Below are 23,814 nucleotides of genomic sequence, written 5' to 3' on the forward strand. Positions count from 1 at the left end.
AGGCAGACAGCCGCTGCCTTCAGGCCTGGAGAGCAGCATAGCGTCAAAGTTTGGGAGTCTTGCAGGAGTATTGCAGATCCTGTCTATGGTCTTGAGTGATTCTGACGCCTAATTCCAAATGCAGAGCTTCATTTTCTCCGACATGAGTGCCTTCTGCTTCAAAGTGTCACTTTCGGAAAAATGTTTCCCCTGGATAACGGCAGAGTTGGAGTCAGCCAGGTGTGTTGATGCAGCAAATCGGGCATTTTAATAAATCGTGCCGGTTGTAATTTCAGGACACAGAATTAACTGAATCAACAAAAAAAGGCACCTTAAAAAAATGATGTTTTGACGATGGAGCAAATTCCTTTTGTGTTCTGGGAAATAAAGGCTATATTGAACACTGATCTGTGTGGACTGGCTTTGATTTCAAACCGCTGCAGTCTGCCTAATCATGTGCTACAGGGAATGCATGTGACATTTGGTTTCTGTTTGTTGCTTTTCCTCAGGAAGGATAAGGGTGGAGCTGACCTACATGCTGAGGGAAGTGTGTGATATTAGTGATCATTATTGTGATGACGATATAACTTGCGATATTTGAACAAATAGCAAAACAACTAACAACATTTCCATTACACTTCAACATGTTAATTTAACCCTTGTGCTGTCCTAGGCACTTTAACACTGGGAGTTGGGTCATCTAGACCCACTAGACAGAGCTCTGAACCTTTTTTCTTCAATGATTTGTGATCTTCACTGGTGTCCATGGATTACATGAAATCTTTCCACCTTTATCCACCTTTGTCATGGTAGGGAGAACACGTCAATGGAAGGGGGGGTCATCTAAGATAGCACAAGGGTTAAACATCTCTGTTTCTACCAGCTTTTCTGCCAAATTTAAAAAATTCTCGCCTGCAGCATTGATGGAAAACACAAGTCCAGCCTGAACTACAAATCCCAGGAAAAATTCTTTAATAAGCCACAATGTTTGCAAAAATCAGAGAAACAGGCCATTTCTCACAAACCTGCTAAAGTTTAAACATCAAGAAAAAGAAACCTCAATTTGAAGAAATAATACAAAAAAGCCAAAGAGAAGAAATGATTCAAACAGAGTTAAAGGGGAACATATTACAAAAATAAGGAAAAAAATATGGATGTAAACAGTCACAAAATTGTAATTGTGTAACGTTCGTTTCAGTCCTTTTCTGCTGAATAAGCTGGTTTTAAGGAAGGAAACAAGTCTGCTCAGCTTTCTGGTTCCTCCTGACAGCAGAGAGGCTTCTGATCTGCTGCTGCATTTCTGCAGGAAACTCTCTTCTTGAAAGAAAACAGCGGAACCTGCTCTGAGCGACAGCTGCTCAGAAAATATATAAATAAACATTAAAAAAAATCTAACTGGCCAGTTGAACAGCTGATATGACCCAGGTAAAAGATCTCCATCTGTTTGATGGAACATAACATGAGCTTTGGCCATCGGTTCTTCATATGGACTCTCACCAATGAATGTAGAATATTATTATTGTTTCACCAGAGTTCATTGAAATACTCTTGCCATTTTTTTAAAACGTCTTATGTGAAAAGATGTGGGACATGATCTCCTAGTAGGAGTCGCAGGTAGATGATGAACCGGTATTGTTGTGATGGTCATAAAGTGTTTGTTTGTGGGCTGGACGAGGTTCAAATGTCCTCGCCGTCACTCCTTCTACTGTCACTGAGTCTTTTTAAGAGAACAGTCTTTCACTGAAACATCCTTTACCATAACGAGGAAGGATGCAGTTACTTTAGAATATTCTTTATAAACACGATTCTGCAAAAATGCAGCTTGTCTTAAAATAATTAAAGTTTATTATGACACAGTTTTTTTTTAATCTGTAGGGTCTTAACCACAGCTCTAAGGGAGATATTTTTATTTCTATAAGTTTGCAAATGTTAAGTGATGCTTCCAAACTCTGACCTCACTCAGCTGAGGCTTTTAAAACCCATCTGAAGTTTTTTCTACTGCAGTGTTTTCAGCTAAAAATGGGATTTTATCATTTAATGTTTCTTTTAATATCCTGCTTTTATGTGGCTCTGATCTGCATTATTAAACACTTTTGTGATTTTCTTTATTCAATGAAAAATGCCATTTAACAAACTTTACGCAGTGCAGACTTTGACTTGATTTGCCTGAGTGAAGTTCCTCCGTTAGGACAGAAGACACTGCAGGTGCATGAAGAACCAGAAACCCAGATCCACGTGAGACAAACACTAATGTGGTTCTTCCATTTACAGTTTTTGGTTTTATTAAGCTCTGGGAATGGGTCCATCACAAGGACTTTAAGATCTCCAGCTGCTGTCTGAGCCAACTGTGTTAAAGCAGAAGCTGCAGTTTCACAATGATGAAGAGGATGACTTCATCCAAAGCAATTGAGGGTTATTACCAAGTGCCTTTTCATGATGCTCATCAGCACACTTTCATGAGGTGTAAACATTTACAGTTAGACATTTACTGGACATTCAGGCACACGTGTGCATAATATTTGATTCCATAACCTTGATCTTCAGGCATCTCTTTGCATGGAAAAAGTCTGTAGGATCATGCAAGAAAAACGAGTATTTTAAATGTCCCTCCAGTTCACTGGCGCTTTGATGCTTTTCCTGGTGTAAAGAAGACTGAGGACCTCCCTGTGTCGTGTGATTGAAAAGGAGCTTCGTACATTCTTAAAGTGCATCCCTAGAGGGCTTTGGCGCTGGTGGTGTGGGACACCGTGTGGGGGGCTGGCTTCTGAGGGTACCGGCTGTAGTAGTATACCTGGAACAGGATGGCAAAGTCCACAAGAACCTGCAGCAAACCACAAGTCCAGAACTGGACCGGAGCCTGTGTAAGCAGGAAGTAGACGGTCTTAAAGGTGTCCCCGCTGGTCCACATCAGCACCATTTTCACACTGGAAGAGAAAAAGCCAAAGAACAGAGAGACGGGTTACGCTCAGCTCAAAATCTATCCAACTCATAGAAAATGTTTTGTGAGGAGAAAGTTTGTGAAACTGTTTTTTGGACAGAAAAACATAATAATCAACAGTGCACACTTTCGTGTGCATCTAACCCAAAGGTGGGACGTCCTGCTGATGCAGTGATCACATCACTATGGTCATGTGATCCACTAGTTTGTCTTGAACCAGTTTAAGGTGGTTTTTCTGGCTCGATGGTTGGTTCACAGCAGAATTTGTTGTATAGGACCCTGGCTTTTCCATGGTGGAACAGAAACCACCCGGATATCACAATCTAGAACTGGAGATTCATTTGTTACGTCTTTCAAAAGACGAAACCTCCATATGTGTTTAAATAAAAAATGTGGAAAATTGACATGATAAAAAAAGAGTAGGAAGCCGTCATACTAAACCCATTTCTGAAACAAAGTAAATGTGATAAACAGCACAAAATTACATGTGAAAGATCCAAAGATAAAACAAAAAAATATACAGTTTAGAATAATACTGAAAGGAGGTACATCTGTTATGTTTAAGGGTAATATCAACAACTAATAAAAAAATACCAGGAACACATCAAAGACTTTGATCAGGATATAGCAAACTCTCTATGTCATGGCAAAAACATCAGTTGAGTCATACCAAATATTCCAACTGGGTCACACTAAGTACTTCAATCGGGTCATAGCAAATACTAATTGGATCATAACAACGACTCCAATTTGGTCACACCGAAGACACTAATAAAGTCATACCAAAGACTGAAGACCTAAAGACTGGACCAGTGCAAAGGTACAGTGAATAACCTCTGATTGGAAGAATGCAGGTTCAGTTCCCACATTGCCCCTCATTGCGTCTGATGCTTGAGGTTGTGCCAGAGTTAGGCAGCAGAGCTGCCATCAGTGTGTGAATGTGTGCATGGGTGAGACTGTGACTGTAAAGCATTTTGGGCCTCAAAGCAATACAAATGAGTGCTATAGGCGCATATGCAATGTAAACATTTACTTATAGTCTCTATCAGCAACTAAATAGGGTAAAGCACAGATAATCAGGGAAAACACAAACCCTTTTGGGGACATATTAAAGACTTTATTCAGGTCATGTCAAAAACTAGTAAAGACTTTCACTGCACTAAAAGTTCTTAAGTGGAAACTTGGCGTTGGGTCACTGAAACAGAAACAATGATCCTCCGGGCTTCACATCCTGTGGGACATTTTTGTGGATGAACTCATCAGAGTGCTTCTACTTTGCACGGTTTCCAACTCAAGGCATGCATCTTTGATTCACAGATAAGTGGTATTGTTTCACATCCCACTGAACAGAAGCACGCATGGGAAATCAGAGAAAGAGAGTTCTTTGGAAAAAGTTCTTCATGTCAACACCAGGAAAACATGAAATACATTTTTGGAAATCCTTTTTATGGCAGACTTAACTTGAATTCTGCTGAGCTCAGAGGTGCTTGTCTTTTCTGTGGTATTTTTTGCTGGAAGCAGGGATGCATGAAGGCTTTGCTGACAAAGCTAGGCCTGAGCCAGCCGTGTGTCTGCACCCGCACACGCCGAAGCCCTATGATCTGCTTCATATGCTGACATCTTTCACTCATGTTTGCTGGTTCGGTCGGTCAGCATACGAGTAACAGACTTTTTCTGCTGAAATGAATTTACTGGGATATCTTAGCTTATTCAGACTATTTCAGCCATGAGACGCTGCGGCAGGTACGACTATTTCTGTTGCTCAAATGACTCCATCTTGACCTGAATGAGGCCTCTGATTAGGCTGTTTATCCTGACTTTCAACAGACTTGCCTGACTGCAGCAAATACAAGTGATTACTATTGAGCTAGTGCACAGTGTGACTCCTCCGTCAGTTTCACCTGCTGAGCTGAATCAGAGGCTGACATCTCGTTAACTGTGTTCCTACTGCACCAAGGTCTGAAAAAAAATACCGAGCTTAATCTAAAGGAAAATGGAAAAAGCAAAATGACCCCCAGATAGTTTCTTCTTATCCCCAACTATGCAATCATTTCCTGGTCGGTTCTGAAAACCCTGCAACAACATTACAGTGAAAAAAAGGCTTTGTGCCATAAGACCAGGGCAGCAGAATCTGATGACCCACTCCATCACGCTGGCTAGAACCACACTGCCAGGTCATCGCATCTGCTTATGAAGCTGCTGGGGTTAACTAAAGACGCTTCAAACTGAAAAGTTGAATAGTATGAGAAGAATAGTTTTATTTACAAAAAAAATAAAAGAAGAAAATAAAAAAAAACAATCCAGAAGAAAACTTCAAGTTATTGTAGATGATTTACAATGGGGCAAACGGAGGATTACAACTGACCACCTTTATATGTCGCAAAAGTAAAGTAAATGCACCCGCTGTTCAAACTCAAGTGAGCAATGATCAAAGGAAAGAAAATGCTGTGAGGCCCTCAAACTGGTCAGGAAAAAAGAAAAGCTGTTTCTGACCATGAGAACCTCCACTGAGGCTGCAAGGAGGAAAATACTCCAAAATACGCAAAGAGAGCAGGTGAGGAACTCATCTTTCAGATAAACAACTGCTAAAGAAATACATTTATTTAAAAGTGCTCGGCTAAAAGACAACCTGAAGACATCTTGTGGTGTGAAGATGGTTTAACACCAGCAGGAACTGCAGTGTTTGTCCTAAAATTAAAGTGGAGGTGACTCCACTTGTGTGTTTTTTCTCGATAGAGCAAATCAATTTGCTTCTATAAAGCTCCTCTTGTGTATATTTGTGGTAAACGCTGTCAAGCATCTGCATGCATCATTGTTGTGATGTAAACATGGCTGCGACTTCCTGTTAGCCACATACCTTCTTCCTGGCTGCACACAGAGGCTGTTATTTGTAAAATTCATAATAAGAAGTCCCTTTGTTGGTAAGGTGGAGTCGTGTGTCTGGACACAAGTCCTCAGTGTCTTTAGTAAAGTGGATGTTCTTTTTTACTAAGTGACCATGAAACGCTTGGGGCCACAGCCAGAGTCGGGTCCTTTACCAAGACACACACACACACACACACACACACGGATGGATATTATGGTCTGTCTTGTGCGTCAACAGTGTCTAAACAACAAAACTGTTAGAATCCAGAGCGGCATTAGGAAGTGCAGCTAAGTCTAATGTTTCTACAAAAAAAAAAGCCATCAGTGATGAACAATAAGACTTTTACCAAAGAAGGATCCTTTCAAAGTTGAAATGTGTGACAAAGTGAGGAATTTCATTTTCAACACAACAGTAAGAAAGAATTTTATCAGTAAAAAGTTCATCACATTGTAGATTTCAGATTCTTGTTGGCCTGATTGACTCTAATGGGGCCAAAATCCACCAGTCATCACCTGAAGAGTCGAAGTTTCTGGCACTTGAACCAGGAAGATTCGAGATCCGGCTGAGCTGAAGTTCTTGTGTTTTTCCATGTTTGTCTCTAACTGTTGTTGATAGATGGTCACCCATCTGTCACTGACTGGCACTGAAATACAGTTAAGACAATCTGGACGCGTTGTGATCTAGACTGAACTATAAACATTGTAATGTAGTCAGCTCTGTTTGAAGTTTTCTTGCCTTTTGTGCTGCATCTTGGGACATACTTGCTTGTAAACTTGCACTTTCTGAATACCTTGAATCTTATTTATTGACAAAAGCTATGCCTCCTAGGTAATAAAAGGACTGACGCAGTGGGCCAGAGTGAAGCTTTTATGAATTAATAGAAAGGCTGTGCATTAAAGGTGACGTGTGTTGTTTATTTGTGTGCCGTCTGGTCCCAAGAGGTCTGATGTGGTTTGTAATGACAGCAGTAGAGTGTCTCTAACCCCCTCTGAGGCTGTTTAACATGTCATTTACAGAAAAATCACTTTTAAAATCAACCTTTGATAGAACAACCCTTCTGTACACCTCTCTATCCCCTATCTAAACATCTCAGTCCAAAACTCTCCAGAACCACACACTTCCTGCACCCTGAACACAAAAATCCCTTCGCATGAACTTGCCTTTGTCCCGCCCCTCTGAGGCGTAACAGAGCAAATACTCCATATGGTCAGAAAGCAGCACAGAAGGGGACTGACAATAACCTTAATAAGAGCAAAAACCGGCAGACAAATTTTTGGCTTCATTCAGAGTGAATTTCGGACGCTCAAATCTTTTAGCATCTAAAGTTGTGTTATGAAAATTTGGGCATGTTTCTTATAATCCCCTCACAAATTCTGCCTTTGGTTTTGTCAAAAATGTTTGCCTTTTTAGCCTCATCCACAGCTACCGCTCCCCACCATCTCCTCGCCTCAAAACCGGCTTGTTTTCACCTCGTCCTGCCTCTCAGGGAGATGCTTGTTAACTCTGAGGACAGAGACCCTCCATCCTCAGGTATAACGGTGTTCACCTGCAGGATTTGTGTTTGATCAGCTCCTCTGCAGGTTCCTTAATAAGAGCAAGCCCAGAGGAGAACGGCTGAACAAGGTGCAAACATGTCTGCATACCTGTCACCTTCTCAGAGACAGGCAGGAGGGGCAGAAGTGATGCTGAGCCCCGAGGCACATTACTGTAAAACAACACTGGCTGTGTCTTCTGTTAGGACAAAAAAACAACCAGCCTCCAGCTGAAAAGCTCTTCAACTCTAAAAAAACAGCCAGAAATGCCTTGTTTTTGAAACCAATCGGTGCGCTTTTTGCATCATCAGTGAGGTCAGATAGGTGGTGTTATTAACAAATCCTGCCTTCAAATCTCTTTTGAGTTGAGAGATTTGAAAATAGACTTTCAGACATCTGTTTTTTCCTGAGCGGCAGCCTCTAGCGCTGAAATCGCACCAGCAAGTTCCTGATCCCTAAAGGTCAACTAGCACATATCAGCCTAAAGGATTTCAGGAGGCTTCATAGAGACCCACTCTGATGAAAACGGTGTCTCTGGTGTTTTTCACAAGTAGCATTTTTCACATGATGGAGGACATGCAGAAAGAAAAAGAAGTAATTCTTCTGTCAATCAGGAGCAGACGAAAAAGGCAGTTTGAAAAAGATCATATTAGTGATGTAGAAAAGACGCTGGGGGGGTCACAGTCGTCCTGCTCTGCTCCGTTCTGATGATCCACCGTCAGACAAATAAATCCATGAACGTCTTTGTTTTCCTGGTCTGAGCTGGAATCTGGATCAGAACTGGACGGATGGATTGCTCCAACATTGCCTAACATTTTTGTTGCACCACTAATGTTAAGTTGGGGGATGTGAGGGGCTAGCTGAAGAGCCTTTTAAACAGAGAGCTCACAGCAACTAGAAGAGTAGGGGTGAGTTGCTTCATATCAACAGTCCCGCCCACAACTCAGAGGTGAATTTTTGATGAACTCCTGCTGCTCTGCAGAAACTATGTCCTAAAAAATTGACAGTTTTTTTTTTTTTTTATCTTGGCTAAAAACGTTATAAACAAAATCACCACTGGAAACACTGAAAACAGATTCAAAGATGATCGGAGTGGGACCTAAATTAAAACACATGATCTGTTGTAAGATTGGGTTGTGATTTTACCTCTGTAGCGGATCTGAGACAGACTTTGCCAAACAATTATTTTGAAAAACAATTTCTGTATCGGCTTGCTCTTTTTTTTGTATGGAAACACATACTTTGTGTCATCAGAAAATAACACGCCTAGCTGCACGTGATTTGATCTTACTGGGAAGGAGATAAATGAGTGCAGATAGAAATTGCAGGGTGGAGACGGCTTGGACAGATGTTCGGCTGCTGCTCGGGTCCACAGCCCAGAGCTGGACCTGCTCTGCAGATCTGCTGCTCCTCAGCGTGAGAGGCGGAGCGTGTGCACGGCGGCAGACGGCGGGTCACCAGCCTTAAAAGGCTGGGCCAGGCTTCTCGGTTTGGTTTGCTGCTCATTGTGCTCCTCTGGCTCAGAAAACACCTCCCTCTGACATTTCCTCCAACACAGCAGAGATGGCTTTCATCGGTTTCTGGTTGGTGTCCCACGGGGGAGGAAGGGTTCCAGTGATCATCACGACACGGATGCTGCAGAAGGCAGAGCTGACAGAGGGCAGGACCTTCATCACAGTGCAGAAGCCTCTGGGATTATTAAAAACAAAAGCAACTGATGTCAAACTGCACCACTGAGAGAAAAAAAAAAACCCTGGGGGTGAATTAACACGAGCTTCAGCCCCGCTTCATGAATAAAAGCTGCTGTTCTGGTGCCTGTTTGACAGCAGGACTGTAGTGTTTGAACACGGCTGACACCCCAAATGTTTCATTCTAACTTTTACCTCCACCAAAGTCCTTCTTTTGCCTACTGGGGAGGGTGGACAGCTTCCTGCCGCGAGCTGGAAAACTGTCAAAGCCTTGAAGCCTTCCTGCAGCACAGAAGGATGCCGAGTGGGAGAGTCTTTCTGCAAACACGCAATCAGAAACTTTCCTCCTTTCTTCTCCTCCAGGCTGATTCAGAAAGCCGCTCTCTGCCGTCTCCTCACATCTGAAAAAATGCATCAAACATTCAACCTGATCTCAGCTTCTGCTGACCGACCAATCAAACTGTAAACAAAAAGTCCTCAAGATTGTTAAATTGCAAAGCGAACGCACGGTACACCCCCTCTGAGAGTTTCATGCTGCAGCCGTGCCGACTCACGTGCACGAGCGTGCACGCACAGACACCTTGAAGGAAGAGCGGAGGTAAAGTAACCTAGCAACAGCCTGTCAGACTCAACAGTTTGTGCACATCCGGAGGAGAGACGACAAACAGAAATGTCCTCCGTGTTCCTGTGAGGCTTGGCGTGTCAAACAGGATGACTTCAGATTTGGATCATTATCGTGAACAGTTCGATTCTACATAAATAATGAAGGAAGAAACAATCGCTGTCAAACTTCTTTAGAGCCTAATTTAGGGTGGAGGGAAGCTTTAATACAGCAGAGATTGGATCCAGGGGGAAAAGGCTGCGTCCTGAGTGTCGTGACACGGTCAGGTTGGTTTTCATCAACGACTTTAGATGCCAAACTCGGAGGAGAGAAAGAGAAAAAGCTGAAGCTTCCATCAAAACAGAATGACACCCAAAACTCCACAGGCCTTACTTGGCATGTGACCGGGAGGGGGGGCTTCACTCCGACGGGGATTTGACCTGTCCTCTGTTATTTGACCTCAAATCCAACCAATCTGATGTTGGGGGCCAACCAGGAGACCCACAGGCTCATTTTAGACTCATTCATATAGTAATTTGTTTGGGATTAATAATTAACAAAATAAATTAAAAACAAACAAACAGCATTTTAAGAAACAAAATCACAAAAAACAGCTCAATGTTCTAAAGCAAACTCATTTTGGTTCAGGGGCCACATTCAACCCGTCTGATCTCAGCTTTGTTTTGGTTTTTTTACTCAGTTGGAAAAAATGCCTCAACCAACATGGTACCTAGTCACTTATTATCACACATTCATTCACAGAGGCCAATAGATCTAAAATAAAATGAATTTCACTTGAAAAAAATAAATTAGTTTGTTCAATTTTATACAGACTTAATATTTTACATCTGACACTGAAGCAATCCTGATGGGCTGATGGGCTACAGAAAAAAGTAAACACCTGGCTAAAATGTAAATTTGCAGATTAATGAAAAATTAAACTAAGTTAAACTTGCAAAAATTTGTGAACATAAGAATTTGGAGTTAACCTCCCTTTCTCTACTGAATCCTCACCCGGCCATCAATATCAGGATTCAGATCCTGTGCAGAAACACATTTAGTGTCATTCAAGTGTGCAAAACGCAATTAAATGTCCAAGAGTCTTTTCCTGGTTGCTGCCTGAATTTTGTGGCAACACCTGCCTTCTTCCTGACCTTTAATGGGCGCCATCAGTGGCCAGACTGACATCAGTGACCAGTTCACTCCAACATCGTCCAGCACAGTGACTAGAGAGCTGACTATGTCATCAGCTGTTGTTGTGTCCATCAACTACAGAAACTCTGCTGTGACGGTCTCCTCAACGTCTCTGACAAATATGCACAGTTGTGCAATATCTGTGTCTGTGCTTTCATAAACAGTGACTGAAAATACAATAAATGACTGGATTCCTTCATATGGCTGCCCATGTTTCCTCAGAGATGTTGGATCTGATCGTAATTCTTGACAGACTCATGTTTAAGGTCGACTGCTTTTTGGGGCACAAGACTTCTGCAGCCTTCAGCATTTTTCAATAAGTTCACCATCAGAAAATGGATTGGATGTTTGCTCCAACTTGTTTGCAGCTAGCTGTCACTGCTCCATCACTGACCTCACGGCTGCAGAAAATGCAGACAGTTGTTCTTCAAGTTAGTAAATCTTCTCTTTTCCTAACTGCAAATGGTGAAACTTTTTTTTATGGCTAGTCTCATAGCATTGCTGAATGTTATATTCTTTGAGCACTGCGACCTGTTGATGTCATACCAAGCATGCAGGTTTTGCATTCAGCTCTGTGAACAAATAAAACTCTGCCCATTTCTCCTGGAAAGCTCAGGACTTCACTTGAACATGTTTTCTTTCTGACAACATGTTAGGGTGTCACTACTGATCATTCTTATAGCAACGTAACAGCAGTGAGGCTCACGGGGAACCAAACTACATCTTACTTAGAGGCAGAGCTGTTAGTTTTGCTTTTGACACGCGCAGAGTTATGCTGTTTCAACTGTTTTGCTTTTCCTTTGCTCCCCCTAGTGGCGGAATTGCGCATTTCGGTTATTTCTTTAAAAAATCATAACTCGCCACAGGAATGGACTAGAAACTTGCTTTGTTTTAAACATCCTTATAAGTTTTACTCTTCATGTGTGGGCCAGATTAAACCATCTGGCGTTGCGGGTGCAACACCCCTGTTCTATAGGGAAAACAAGTAAAAAAAATATTTTTCTTTCTTTCTTCCCCAATCATCTTTAGATCCACTGTCAAAGCATCCAAGTGCTCTATTAATTAAAATTTTACCATTTTTAACCAAAATCAAAACACCTGTATATTTTCCCTTCTGATCCCCCATAACTGAGAGCTCTCAGTTTACACTATTTCCTGCTGGCTTACAGCCTCTCAGACGAGGAAAACAAAGACGTTCATGGATTTATGTCAAACTGCATTTTTTTGTCTGCTCTCGATTCACATCGATTTGTTTAAACAAACTCAATCTCTTTTGCACTATAAACTGCACCAGAGTTTGTCACAGATGCAAAAAAAAAGCATAATAAAGGAGAAAAATGATATTTAAGGTGTACTTTTGGGATAAATTCATTTAACATAAAACGGAACCAAGAACAGACATTTCATCTTGAAAGGCAAATCCCAATAACGTATTGAATAGATAACAATAAAATGAATTGAATGAATCTTAAACCATCACCAAAAAAAATGTGAACAAAAATGGTTCCGAAAAGTCTTTATAAAATAATAAAACCTATAATAGGAATGCATCTTAAATCCAGATTACTTTCATTAATAATTCTCAACAATTTCTAATTTAGATGCTCTTTGCTTCTATGATTATTTGAGTCCACAAAAAGAATGTATTTAGACCTCTGAATAGAAACCATGAGCTCAATGCTGCAGATGTTCTGGCAAACATCTGCTTTGAATGCCTGATTCAGACCTGTCCTCCTTCTGGAACCTGAACACAGGAAGTGACTTTGGGCGCTGTGGCTCTGACCCCTGTGGTCGGGCTGGGATCCCCATAATACTGGTTATTTTTGCACAGCAGAACCAAGCCAGACTGTTTCCTTAGAACTGCAGTTCTTAAGTCTATTGGGGAGCTGGGTGGGTGGAGGGAGGAACCGGGAGAAGGAGGGGTGCTGGTTTGATCTAAATGTTTTTAATTCATTGATTTATTTTTAAAGCCCTTTGTGTTTTGAAGTACTAAAAGGGGCTAAACAAATAAAAAAGGTTTGAATAGATGGTTGTTAATGAAGTGAGGAGCTGAAATCCCTGGAGGATAACATCTGATGAACTAAAAGACCATCTTTGGTCAATGTTGGTTTGCCACAGAAATTTCATCATATTTCTTGATTCTTTTGCTGTAGGGTTTAGTGGAGGCTGGTGTGCCGCCTGTGGTTTCATATATACTCCCCCCCACAAAATTCTCTAAAATGATAACCGAGATTGAAAGGAGGGAAAAATGTTCCTCTGCTGCAGCAGAAGCATCCGTGACCAAACGCTGCCTTTAACCGTGCCAGCTTTACATGAGCCCCCCAGCCTCCTGCAGGTTTGCTGACATACTTTCTAAAGTCGTGTTTATTACTGCAGAGAGCCGACATGACGGAAAGTGGGACTCAATGAAAAGGAGCCACTGTTAGGAACGTGGGAGGCCGAGTCAAAGACTGAAAGTGGACAGACAGGACACAAAGAGCGGGGGAGGAAAGGAGGTCCAGAGGAAACCAGCAGTGGGCAGAGAGTCGGCAGAAAGGCTCAGCTTGGGGGCCGTCATGGCCGGGGAAGTGGACAGGCAGCCCTGCCGGAGCTCTGATTTCTGTCTGCTGCAGAAAGACCTGCAGCAGAGCGACTGTGAACGACCTGCGTGGTTTCAACACATTATTACTTCAATCATCTCGGGTATTTTCCCCACCTCCAGTATTTAATTAGCAGCCTGGAAGTGTTTTTTTATTCCATTGATGTCTGATTGACTGTTTCAAAGCAGCATTAGGTTACATGGACTCAGGGAAAGTTGCTTTCATTGTTCCCAAATCCCACCACTCAAAATAAACGTTGCATTCCAGCTTCTAATTGCAGCATGAAACGAGCTCAGACGAAAAGCTCATTAACATATTGACTTGTCAGGTGGTGTACGCTCATGTTCACCTAATAAACAGCTGTCAGGAGGCTCGACAGGTATCCCCATGCTAAACGGGCACATGTCAGGGTTAATGAGCAAATGTGAGAGGACAGGGTCATTACTGAGGCATTTTCAGTGTGACTGACGCAGCATCACCCTCAGAGCTGCCAGTGATGAAGAGCACATTGCTCATCGGGACCATGACTTTGCCATTAATCCAGGACAAAATGCACTAATTAGATTTCCATTAGGCTGTCTTGAAAAGGCTGAAAAGCTGAGAAACGAGAAAGATGGTCAATAATTATCTGCAAAGTGTATTTACGTCCCATCTGACAGCGACACGACAAGTGCTGCACTTTTACATTTTATCCTCACTGAGGAAAAACTAACTTGCAGTTATTCTCAGTGAAAACATCAGGAAATCCTTTTTTTCTTCTGACCATTTGTCTTGATACAAACCAAAAACAAGCAGTAAACGAAGTGTGTTTTAATGGATATCCACAAACAGCCTCTAGGTTTATATATGTGAACAGAGCTTTTTATCCGATATTCTGGTTTTGGATGAAACTGAACGCTGACTGAACGTTTGCGCTCAGTTGCATGTGTCCAGCTTTTTCTGCCGGTGTCTTGTCAGGGACACACCAGGCGTGCTTCAGTGATTGGTTTTTATCCAGGTTGAATAAACCGGCTCCAAAGGAGTCCGGACCAAACGGTTGGTCCCTCACACTTATGGAGAGCATAATTGCAGAAGTAGAGCGGTCAACCTCTGATCAGAGGTTTGAGGAGAGCTAAATGTATCAAAGTGTCCTTGGGTAAGTGAACTCCACGTTTCTCCTGGTGGCTATTGGTTGGCGCCAGTGTTAGGCACATCATTGTGTGAATGTGTGTGTGAATGGGACTGTGACTGTAAAGCGCTTAGGGCCTTAAATGTAGATAAGAGCTATATAGCTATACGCAGTATATCATTTTACCAACAAGCCCCTTGTTGTTGAGATCAGATGTGGGCCATTTTCAGTTTCCTCATATTTGGGGGGGGTTGTCTTTGCACAGGCCTCCTGATGTTTCCCAGCAGCATTTCAAACATGTAGGGGTGGGAGGTCTTTCTGATGAAAAACAGCAGGATTTTCTTTTTTTATACGATGCAGAGTTTCAGCAGAGGTTTTAAGCTACTGTTACAACACATGATAGAGAAACAAATCAGACAAATTGATCCACCAGAGAAAGCAAATGTTTAAATCGTTAGGGGCAACCATAGCAGGAGTTTGGAGGTTTGTTTAAAAGGGTGTATGAGCTGATACTGTTGAACGCTTTGGCTCCTGCTGCTGTGAGCCGGACGGATAAGGAGGATCTGGAAGAACCGGCAGGTACAGTGAAGGATGTAAAGCAGGGATGGCCACCTCCAGGCCTCAGTGGCTGCATTCATGCAAATTTTCCAACATACCCTCCTCTGGCATGTTCTAATTGGCTGGACACACCTGAACCAGGTAATCAGAGTAGGGCTTGGATATCTGGATTGACTAAATGCTTGTTTTCTGCTCTATTATAAGAATAAATGATGTAAAAACCAAAAAATGTGACTTCCTGGATTCTTTTTGTTTTTTTACAGTCTGTCTCTCACACCAGAAGTGTTTCTATCATGAACCAAACTCAGCTTTTTAAAGAAGGACAACTTGCAGAACTGGTGATGAAAATTACTTTTATGCCCCCACTGTATGCTAGACTGCAGTTATCAAAGTGGGATGATACATTTTAATCAACAGAAGACTTTCTGCTTCATCAACACAATTCTAAAAAAAAGGCATAAAAATCTTGTTTGTTGCAAAAAACGAATGAACACAAAATCCTGTGAGCCAATCAGATGTGACTGAAATGTGTCCTCATCAGAGTAGGGCTTGGATTTCTGGATATCATGCAGACACAGAGTTGCCCACCCCTGATAATAGCTCCCTCATGTGATTGGGAGCCAGTGGAGCTGCTTAAGAACAGGTGTAACGCGACAGGAGGATGGAGTTCATATTGTGATTAACATTGAAGTTGGGGGGGCAAACAGTGAAGAGTTGCTGAGGTGAAGTTGAGAGGTGGCTGAGAAGACTGAGAACCAGACTGGCAAAAGTGTGGGGAGGGGGTGAGAGAAGGATGCAGATGGTTGATGTTGCAGGGATGAAAGGAGGCTGACTGAGTGATGCTATTTATAAGTGAAGTGAAAGAAAGTGAGCTGTCAAGAACATTTAATGTCAGGCTGCTGTCAACAGCCCCACTGCTGTTGGAACCAAGGATCTGCATTGCATTGCACCTTACATTTAACCGGACATTAAGACAACCAAATTCCATGTTGACCCAGAACAAGCCTCAAACCTTTACCTTTCACACTGATGCTCTTTCAAAAACCAAATGGAGCAAGCTGCAGTTGGTCAACCAACCACTAGGGGGCATGCTACACCTAAACTGAAGATGAAAATGATGAAACTATACAATGAAAACATACATCCTGTTTTAAAAACCTGCATTGCATCTAAGTTTTTGGTTGACCTGATTTTTTTCTGTCCCGTCAAAGATGTATCGTGGATTTGGGGTTTGCCCGCCTGCTTCCTATTTGTTTTGTTTTTTTCTGTGTTGGAATATAGTCTAAATGAATCTATCTGGTTTTGCCTTTAGTCTTGAGACAACTCTGCTGTAAACTGGCACTTGATTAATAAAACAAACAGAATCTTATTTTGAACAGGAAGTCAAGTAAGCAAGAATGTTTTGCCAGCAGTTGATTCTCACCATCCTCCACAGCCTAACTAAAGCAACAGCAGATGCTGATGAGGCAGAATGCAGCACAATTCTTTTTTTTTAAGATAGCGACCTTTTATGCTCCAAAAGGACAAAGGCGGTGGGTATCACAGAGACCACAGCTTGGTGACATCAACTGCCAAGATGGCAGCAACCAAAGAGCTCAAAGACAGGCACAGAAACCGACAACATGACCAGAAACCTTAAAAAATTCCACTGTGGCCCCTGGAATGCGATTGCGATGTGACATGTGCTGTGCGTACCTCATGCCCTCTGTGGACTTGTTCTGATAGTTGCAGTAGAGTTGCGGCGTGCCGAGCATTGCCTCTGTGAAAACAGCCAGGAAGCCCAGGGTCTCCACAAAGAGCGTGGAGTCCAGGAGAAGGTAGGTCATGTAGGCCGCCACCAGGGTGAAGGCCAGCACGCACTGCATGTAGTCCATGAAACGACTCCACAGCCAGAAATAGTTCCACTCAAAGTCTAAAAATGAACAAAATTAGAAAATTCATCAATGAGACAAAAGAAAATAATTGGAACACTTAGAAAGACTTGACAAAGTGTTTCTAAAAACTATCAGTGCAGTTGAGTTCTGCATTATTGACAACACAATTCCCAAAGTTAGAGGATTCAAACAACTCAACTTCAAAACATGTGGAAAACACAACAGCTACAATTATGAACAAAAAAACGGGCTAAATACGTGTAGCTTTCCTAAGAAAGTGGAGTCAGTTGAATGAAACTCAGCTGGACTCCATTGAAGAAGCCGAATCATCTCAAGCAGGATCAGAAGAAATACACAGCATGTGAGTTCAATATGGGCGCCATAGCAAAGGCTCTGAATAGCATGGGATTTCTCTGTTTTCCCTGTTTGTAAATCTGCAGACATTTCTACACCTGCTTTTTCTGTCAAGATGGTTCACTCAGTGTACAAGCTAGAGGACGGAAATGAACTGTCCTGATTTTGGCAGATGGCTGCAATGGTACAAAGAGTGGACATTTTAAAGTGGTCTGAATACTTTCTGTACCCGCTGTAGATAATTGGATCATAGCATTAAAGTGTATGGCTGCTTCTGTGTAAATGCAGATGAAGTATTATGATAAATTTACATTCTGTTCGGGGAACAGAAGAGTTGTGTTAACTTCACAGGAATCTGAGCATTCAGATGCAGATGTTTCTTCCAAACTATCATTGAAGCCACATTACTGCTGCATCATCCTGCGACATCTTCAGAAACTGTAGCTATGCAGAAACAGCAGATAATATATGAAGTAGTTTATCACCTGTAAAGACACAATGGCAGAAGCTTAGCTAACTGAGTGATACCACTCATCAAAACTAATTCATCTCTTTCATTTCTTTCTCCACAATAACTCTTCTTTAATGTTGTTTTGCTCTACAAGCATCTGGATGCTTTGAGCAGCTCCATGAAGCTGCTTCCTCTCTGGTGGATTTGGTTGGAATGGGTAGCAAGGCTGCGACAGACTGGCGACCTGTCCAGGACGTCCCCTGCCTTTGCCCACGAGTGGCCGGGATAAGCTGTGGCAGCCACGTGACCCGGAAACGGACCAAACGGGTTTAGAAGATGAAAGGATGTAAGGGTAGCAATGCTGATGAAACTAGAAGGAGCTGTATCTCCAGAAGAACCTGCAGGGTTGAATGCTGAATTGCTGAATGAAAATGAAACTTACAGGGCAATGATTGGCAAAAATAAATAAATAAATGAATGAAAAAGTAAACAATCAAACTTTACCATAAATAAAGTGAAAACACCCCAGTTACAAAAAAGATATTTTTGTGAAAAATGCCAGCACCGGGAATCGAACCAGCGAGATTTGCACCAAGGACTCCCCATGTTTTTCAATGGAGGCAAAAATCCTGTAATTTCTTGAAAAGTTCAGGGATTTGAAATACCAAAAGTCATAGAAGGAAAAGGCTGAAAGAGCTGAACATTTGAATAGTTGAATGGTTAAAATAGAAAAATTGTAGGAGTTAAGGAGTTAGCGGCAAAAAATGGCAGAAGATACTATAAGAAAGAAGGAAATAAGGAGAAACAGGAAATCAATGGGTTGAATGATTTGTAACATTCAACCCATTATGCAGTTTAACACAGTGTTTTTCAACCTTTTCTGAGCCACGGCACACTTTAACCTTAAAAAAAATCCCGCGGCACACCAAGATCCAAAAATTAAAAAAAAACAAAAAAAAACGGAGAAACTCACTCTGTATTGATCTACAGCCCCTCCCTCCACAATATCACATGCATTTTTGAGATAATTGTGTCAGAAAAAGCTGGAAACTGCAGCTGTTTTTTTTCTAAAAGATGCAATAAAAGTTAAGTTAGAAGATGTAAAAACAGTTTGATGTGTGTTTGTTGATTTCAAGACGTTTAACAACAGATCTCCTTAAGCGCTGTCACTCTCACAACCCAATGCATCATGGGAGATGTAGTGCATTAAACGGCCGGCGGAGATCGCGTCTCTGAGCTTCCTTGTTTTGTTCACTTGTTCCACGTCTGACATCGGATTCTGTGGAAAGCTGCACCGATAAAGACGAGCTTTAGCTGGTATTTTTGTTAGAACTGAGCGACTTTACGAGCTAAATCGGGACAAGGAAGTGAAGACTTTAACCACTTCTGATTGGTCAGACCGATGACATGTGATTAAGCACCCCAAGAATGATTGGTGGAGACAGTTAAAAGGACGGGACTTTTCCAAAATACAGCGGGAGTTGCAGGTGAATCGCGGTACGTCATTCTTATCAAAATGTCTTTAATAAAATAAAATAAACGCAAAGAAAAAGTATTTTACAATCTTTTATATTCCTAACTCCTCAGTGTTTTATCAGGGCCTGTTTGGATGAACAGAGAGCTGAAATCCTGGAGATGGGAAATGTTTAATTTTTCAGTTAATGAGGGCAATTTACCACGGCACACTTGACCATCTCCCACGGCACACTAGTGTGCCGCGGCACACTGGTTGAAAAACACTGGTTTAACAGATGCTATTTTGGAGGCACTGGGGCTCAAAATGAACCCTGACAAGGATGAGCAAAAAAAGCAGGAAGTAGAATAGTGACTAGTTCCACTAGTCCTCTGACTATCATACATGAAATAAGTACCTACAGGGCTTCACTCCACCACGTTTACCCAGCAAATATTTCCACATTTCATGGTTCCTGCTTCTTCAGATTCTCCTCTAAAAACTTGCAGCATTTGCCCCGTTTGATTGTTTTTCTTCCTTTGGTCGGTGGAAAGTTGATTTCCATTCACAATAAACTGAACCACACCAGAGTTCATTTGCAATGGACATAGACTAGATAGCCTGAGAAACGGAGTTCAAACCAGTTTTAAAATAAGCTTTTAAACCTGCAGACCCAAGAGGATGATCAGGGAAACCAACACAAACTGCAACTGCCCAAAGCAGACATCAGCAATGTAATTAACTACAATATGTCAAATTGCAAAAGGCTTGAGGAGTAAATAAACGTTAATAGGTCTCCTTGTTGAGAAAACCAGGGTCTAATCCTTTGGCAGACAAACAGAGATGGAAATTTAATTGGAGCTTAGAGACACATTTGGCTTTTTCTTTCCCCGAGTACCAGAACCAGTGGAGAGACCCTTTTTCTCTCCACTGTCACCTTTTGCTTGCTCTGTAAGAGGAATAAGCTCAAAGATTTTCTATGTAATCTGTTGGTCACTTTCATAGGCTGTTCTTAAAACACGGTTCAGATAATCTGGTCTCATTGAAATGATCTGGCCCAGAATGGATTAAAACATTCACTTGATGTTTCCTGTTGCTCTTTGCGTAGCGTCATGAGATGCTAGTCAGACATGACTTGACATTTATCGAATCATTAGACAAGACTTGAAGTAAAGCTGTCAGTTAGATCTATGTAAGGTAATTAGTGTCAAATTTTCTGAAGTTGGTGAAAAAGCCCTCAGAGCCATCTAACAGTTCTCGTTCTTTCTAACTCATCAAAACCAAATTCCAAAGTAATAAAATAAATGTTAAAAGGTCCCACATGCAGCAGGAGGCTGAAATATTACTGAACAAGCTTTAGGGGATTGTTCATGCATCAGCAGTTCATGCATGATGGGAACTGAGCCACGGTGATGCTGAATTTTGCTAGGATGAGGACACGGTGTAGAAAGTGGTTAATACAAAAATCGGTTCTTTGCTGCATGCAAAAGTCTTGGACTTTTTACTCTGAAAACCATGGCAGGCTCAGGTACGATAGCCTGTAGCTCCTACATTCAAAGCACAGTTCTGAAAGTCATTTGAGCTTTTATACTTCACTCAGTCATTTTCTTAGGCATGTAAGAATGATGTGGAACGTAACGTGCTTCCGGTTGTTGTTGTTTTTGTAAAAAAAAAAAAAAAAAAACTATTAGGAATACTGAACAATTGTTAGTGGTCTTACAGAGTTATCTTGAACACAAAAATGCAAAAAAAAACACATCAAAATTGAAACAATGATGACAAAAGGACTAAGAGTACTATTATCTTTAAAGACAAAAGCCAACAATCTCATCTTAATTTCAGTGTGAAAGGGGCTCTGATTGTACGATTTAAAAAGCAATCATATTCAAGCATATTGTATTTTTTGGTCTTTGATTGATTTATTGAAGCAACAAACAAGTGTTAACCAGCTTCACACTTAAGCTGAGAGTTTTCACACCAATCCAACAATTTTTGAAAAAAAATCATCAGTGTGTGGTTTCTACATAAGAATTTCCATTAAGACTCTTCTGAAGCTGAAAGATTTGGCGTTAGACATGGTCACCTCTCAGAAGAATGAGGTGTAAGAAAGCCCTGAGGAAGAGCGACAGTCAGGTGAGGCTGTAGCCTTTCTAGGAAAGTGGGACTGACCAACAATGTTACCTTCTTATCTGTTATCCACTCACTCAAGGGATGACTCATTACAAATTCTGAGCTCAGACTTTGGGTTTTAAACCAAAAAGCAAATATAATTTGTTTGTGTCCCTTTGATAAGCATGTGAAGCAGCTGAAATAAGTTTGATTTTTTTCCCACCTTTTGGATTTGTGAATTTCACAGATGTGCTATTCTTTTCAATGACTTACTTTATATTCTACTTTTTTTCATATTTATAAACAAATGAATGAGAAACTTCATATCTGCTGGACGAAATGTCTTGATGACTTCAGGCTTCAGTTGAAGAAAGAAAAAAAAAGGAAAGTGCAACCCTGAGCAGGACAGCGTGTTTACCTGGATTAGCTGTGATTTTAAACACGGGTAACAAAGACCTCCGGTGCAAGCGGTGAAAACAAGGACATTGCTGCAGGCTTCATCAGATCTGCAGAGATGAGTCAACCATGTCTATATAATCCTGGCTGAAAGCAAATGAACAAAAATGTGTCGATGGTTTTAAAAGAGGATTTAAGACACAAATGCAACCAAGGATGGCATCTGAATCAGGTTTACCGTGTCTAGTACTGAGCAGGCTCAGTTTCTATCAGCATGGACCTCAGGAGAAGACAGTGAAAAGTAGGTTAAAGACAAAAACACTGCTGTTGCATGTGTTAATGTCTAATCCTGAGCAAACTGGTATTGTATGACTTCATGCCATCAGACATAGGAAGACAGCAGATGTTTATGACATTTAGGGACCGAAATGAATTTAATGTGTTTTCCTTCGAGAGATTACATTTCCTGATTCTGACATTTAGATGGCATTTAAACATGAATCTGCATGTAAACGCATGGTACCACTCCAATTGTTTCGTTGTAAAAGACAAAGTGAATAAATCTCAAACCAGGTCCCAGACTTCTGTCAGCGGGCCATAAGTCATTCCAGAGGAAGACCAGTCGTGATAAGACGACGAAACACAAAAAGCAGGCATTTCCAAAGGTCCAGTTGCGTTACTGTTCACATCACGGTGAAACCAAAGCTGTGATCTGTGTTTTAAAGGCGTGTTTATCCTGTCGCTGCAGATGAGAGACTGTGCAGTCATAATTGCAGAAGGCAGAAGATTGTGTGGGCCAGTGTAGCAGCATGCTGGTGCTGCCTGATAACAGTCCGACGCAGCAGGAAGCCATGAAGAGCTACAGTGCTGCATTTACTGCCAACGATACTGCTGAAAACGCTCAAAATGTTTCACTAAATCATTCAAGACAATACAGGACACACAATACACAACATTTACAGCTCTGGGCCATAAGATTACTATTGCATTATGTAATACAGACCTATTTGAAAAGTTAGCAATTCATTAAGTTATTTGGGTTTCTCAGAACCACAGCTTTTGCACTTTACTCCATCTTTTATTTTATTTCATACTTTATCCATTTAAAGACCTGAAAACAAAAATCATTGGCTTTACCAATTGGTAAGTCGCCTCTTGACTGCCATAGTTGTTCTAGTGAGTTAAAGGTGTTGATCTTAAAAGCAGTCAAAGCCCCTGTGGTCTCTTAATACTAAAACCTGTCTTTCCATTTTATCAATTTACTAAGAAACATGGTCTTAAATCTTTTTAATCTAGAAGATATTTACAAATATTTGTGTATCACTATGCATAACTGTCCTGTGTGGTCATAACACATGCACGGATTTTATAGCAAATCTCAAGTAGCAGATCACATGCATAAAGCATTTAGAAAGTGCACAGTAATTCTAAAAAAGTATTTAGCAGTCATCAAGTTGTAACATTCAAAAAGCTGAGCCTGCTCTGTAATGCTCATCATAGAAACGCCTCAACTGTGAGAAACAGCATGTAAAAAAGAAAATCTAGGAAAACTCAGATCTGTTTGATTTAAAATAATTTATAGGGATAATGGTATAGACCACAAGTATTTGGTTCCCTCAAAAACCAAGAATTATGTCCCACAGACCTGTTACCTGGTATTTAAAAGGCTCTTCCTCTACTTGTGACCTACTTGTTTGAACTGCTTATTTGAATAAAAGTCACAATAAACAGTCAGACTGCGACCTCTTCATCATGACCAAGACCAACGAGCTGTCAAAGTACACTAGAGAAGAGATTGTAGACCTGAACAAGACTGGGATTAACCAGTCTACTATAACAAAAAAACATCTTGGAGAGAACAGATCAATTGTTGGTGCAAATATTAAAAACCAGAAGAAATACAAGATCACTGACAAACTCCTTCCGCCTGGAGGTCCATGAAAGATCTCAGCTGGTGGAAAAAATCCTCCAGAGAACGGTGAGGAAACAGGCCAGAACTGTACGGAGGAACTAGTCAATGACCTGAAGAGAGCTGAGACCACATAACAAAGGTTACTATGGTAACACACGACGTGTTCATGGATTCAAAAACTGCAGAGCTCTAAAGATTCTCCAGCTTAAACCAGAACATGTC

The 23,814-nt window shown here is 41.3% G+C and overlaps 1 protein-coding gene across 4 annotated transcripts in view; it reads right to left on the minus strand.

Annotated features, from left to right (window-relative positions):
- Window positions 1-934: 934 nt before the first annotated feature.
- The window catches only part of pqlc1 (PQ loop repeat containing 1), a 35,742-nt gene continuing 12,862 nt past the window's right edge, over window positions 935-23,814 (minus strand). For 3 of the 4 annotated variants that reach the window (XM_020707369.2, XM_004074393.4, XM_011481315.3), the window contains 2 exons: window positions 16,739-16,955; window positions 935-2,903 (listed from right to left, as the gene is read on the minus strand). In XM_020707369.2, coding sequence (XP_020563028.1) covers window positions 2,693-2,903; window positions 16,739-16,955 — 428 coding nt within the window. In that variant the 3' untranslated portion in view covers window positions 935-2,692. Of the gene's footprint in view, window positions 2,904-9,198; window positions 9,405-16,738; window positions 16,956-23,814 lie in introns of all 4 variants that reach the window. The other variant, XM_020707368.2, reaches the window with a different exon arrangement.

This window comes from Oryzias latipes, chromosome 11 (genome assembly GCF_002234675.1).
Source record: "Oryzias latipes chromosome 11, ASM223467v1".
NCBI lineage: Eukaryota > Metazoa > Chordata > Actinopteri > Beloniformes > Adrianichthyidae > Oryzias > Oryzias latipes.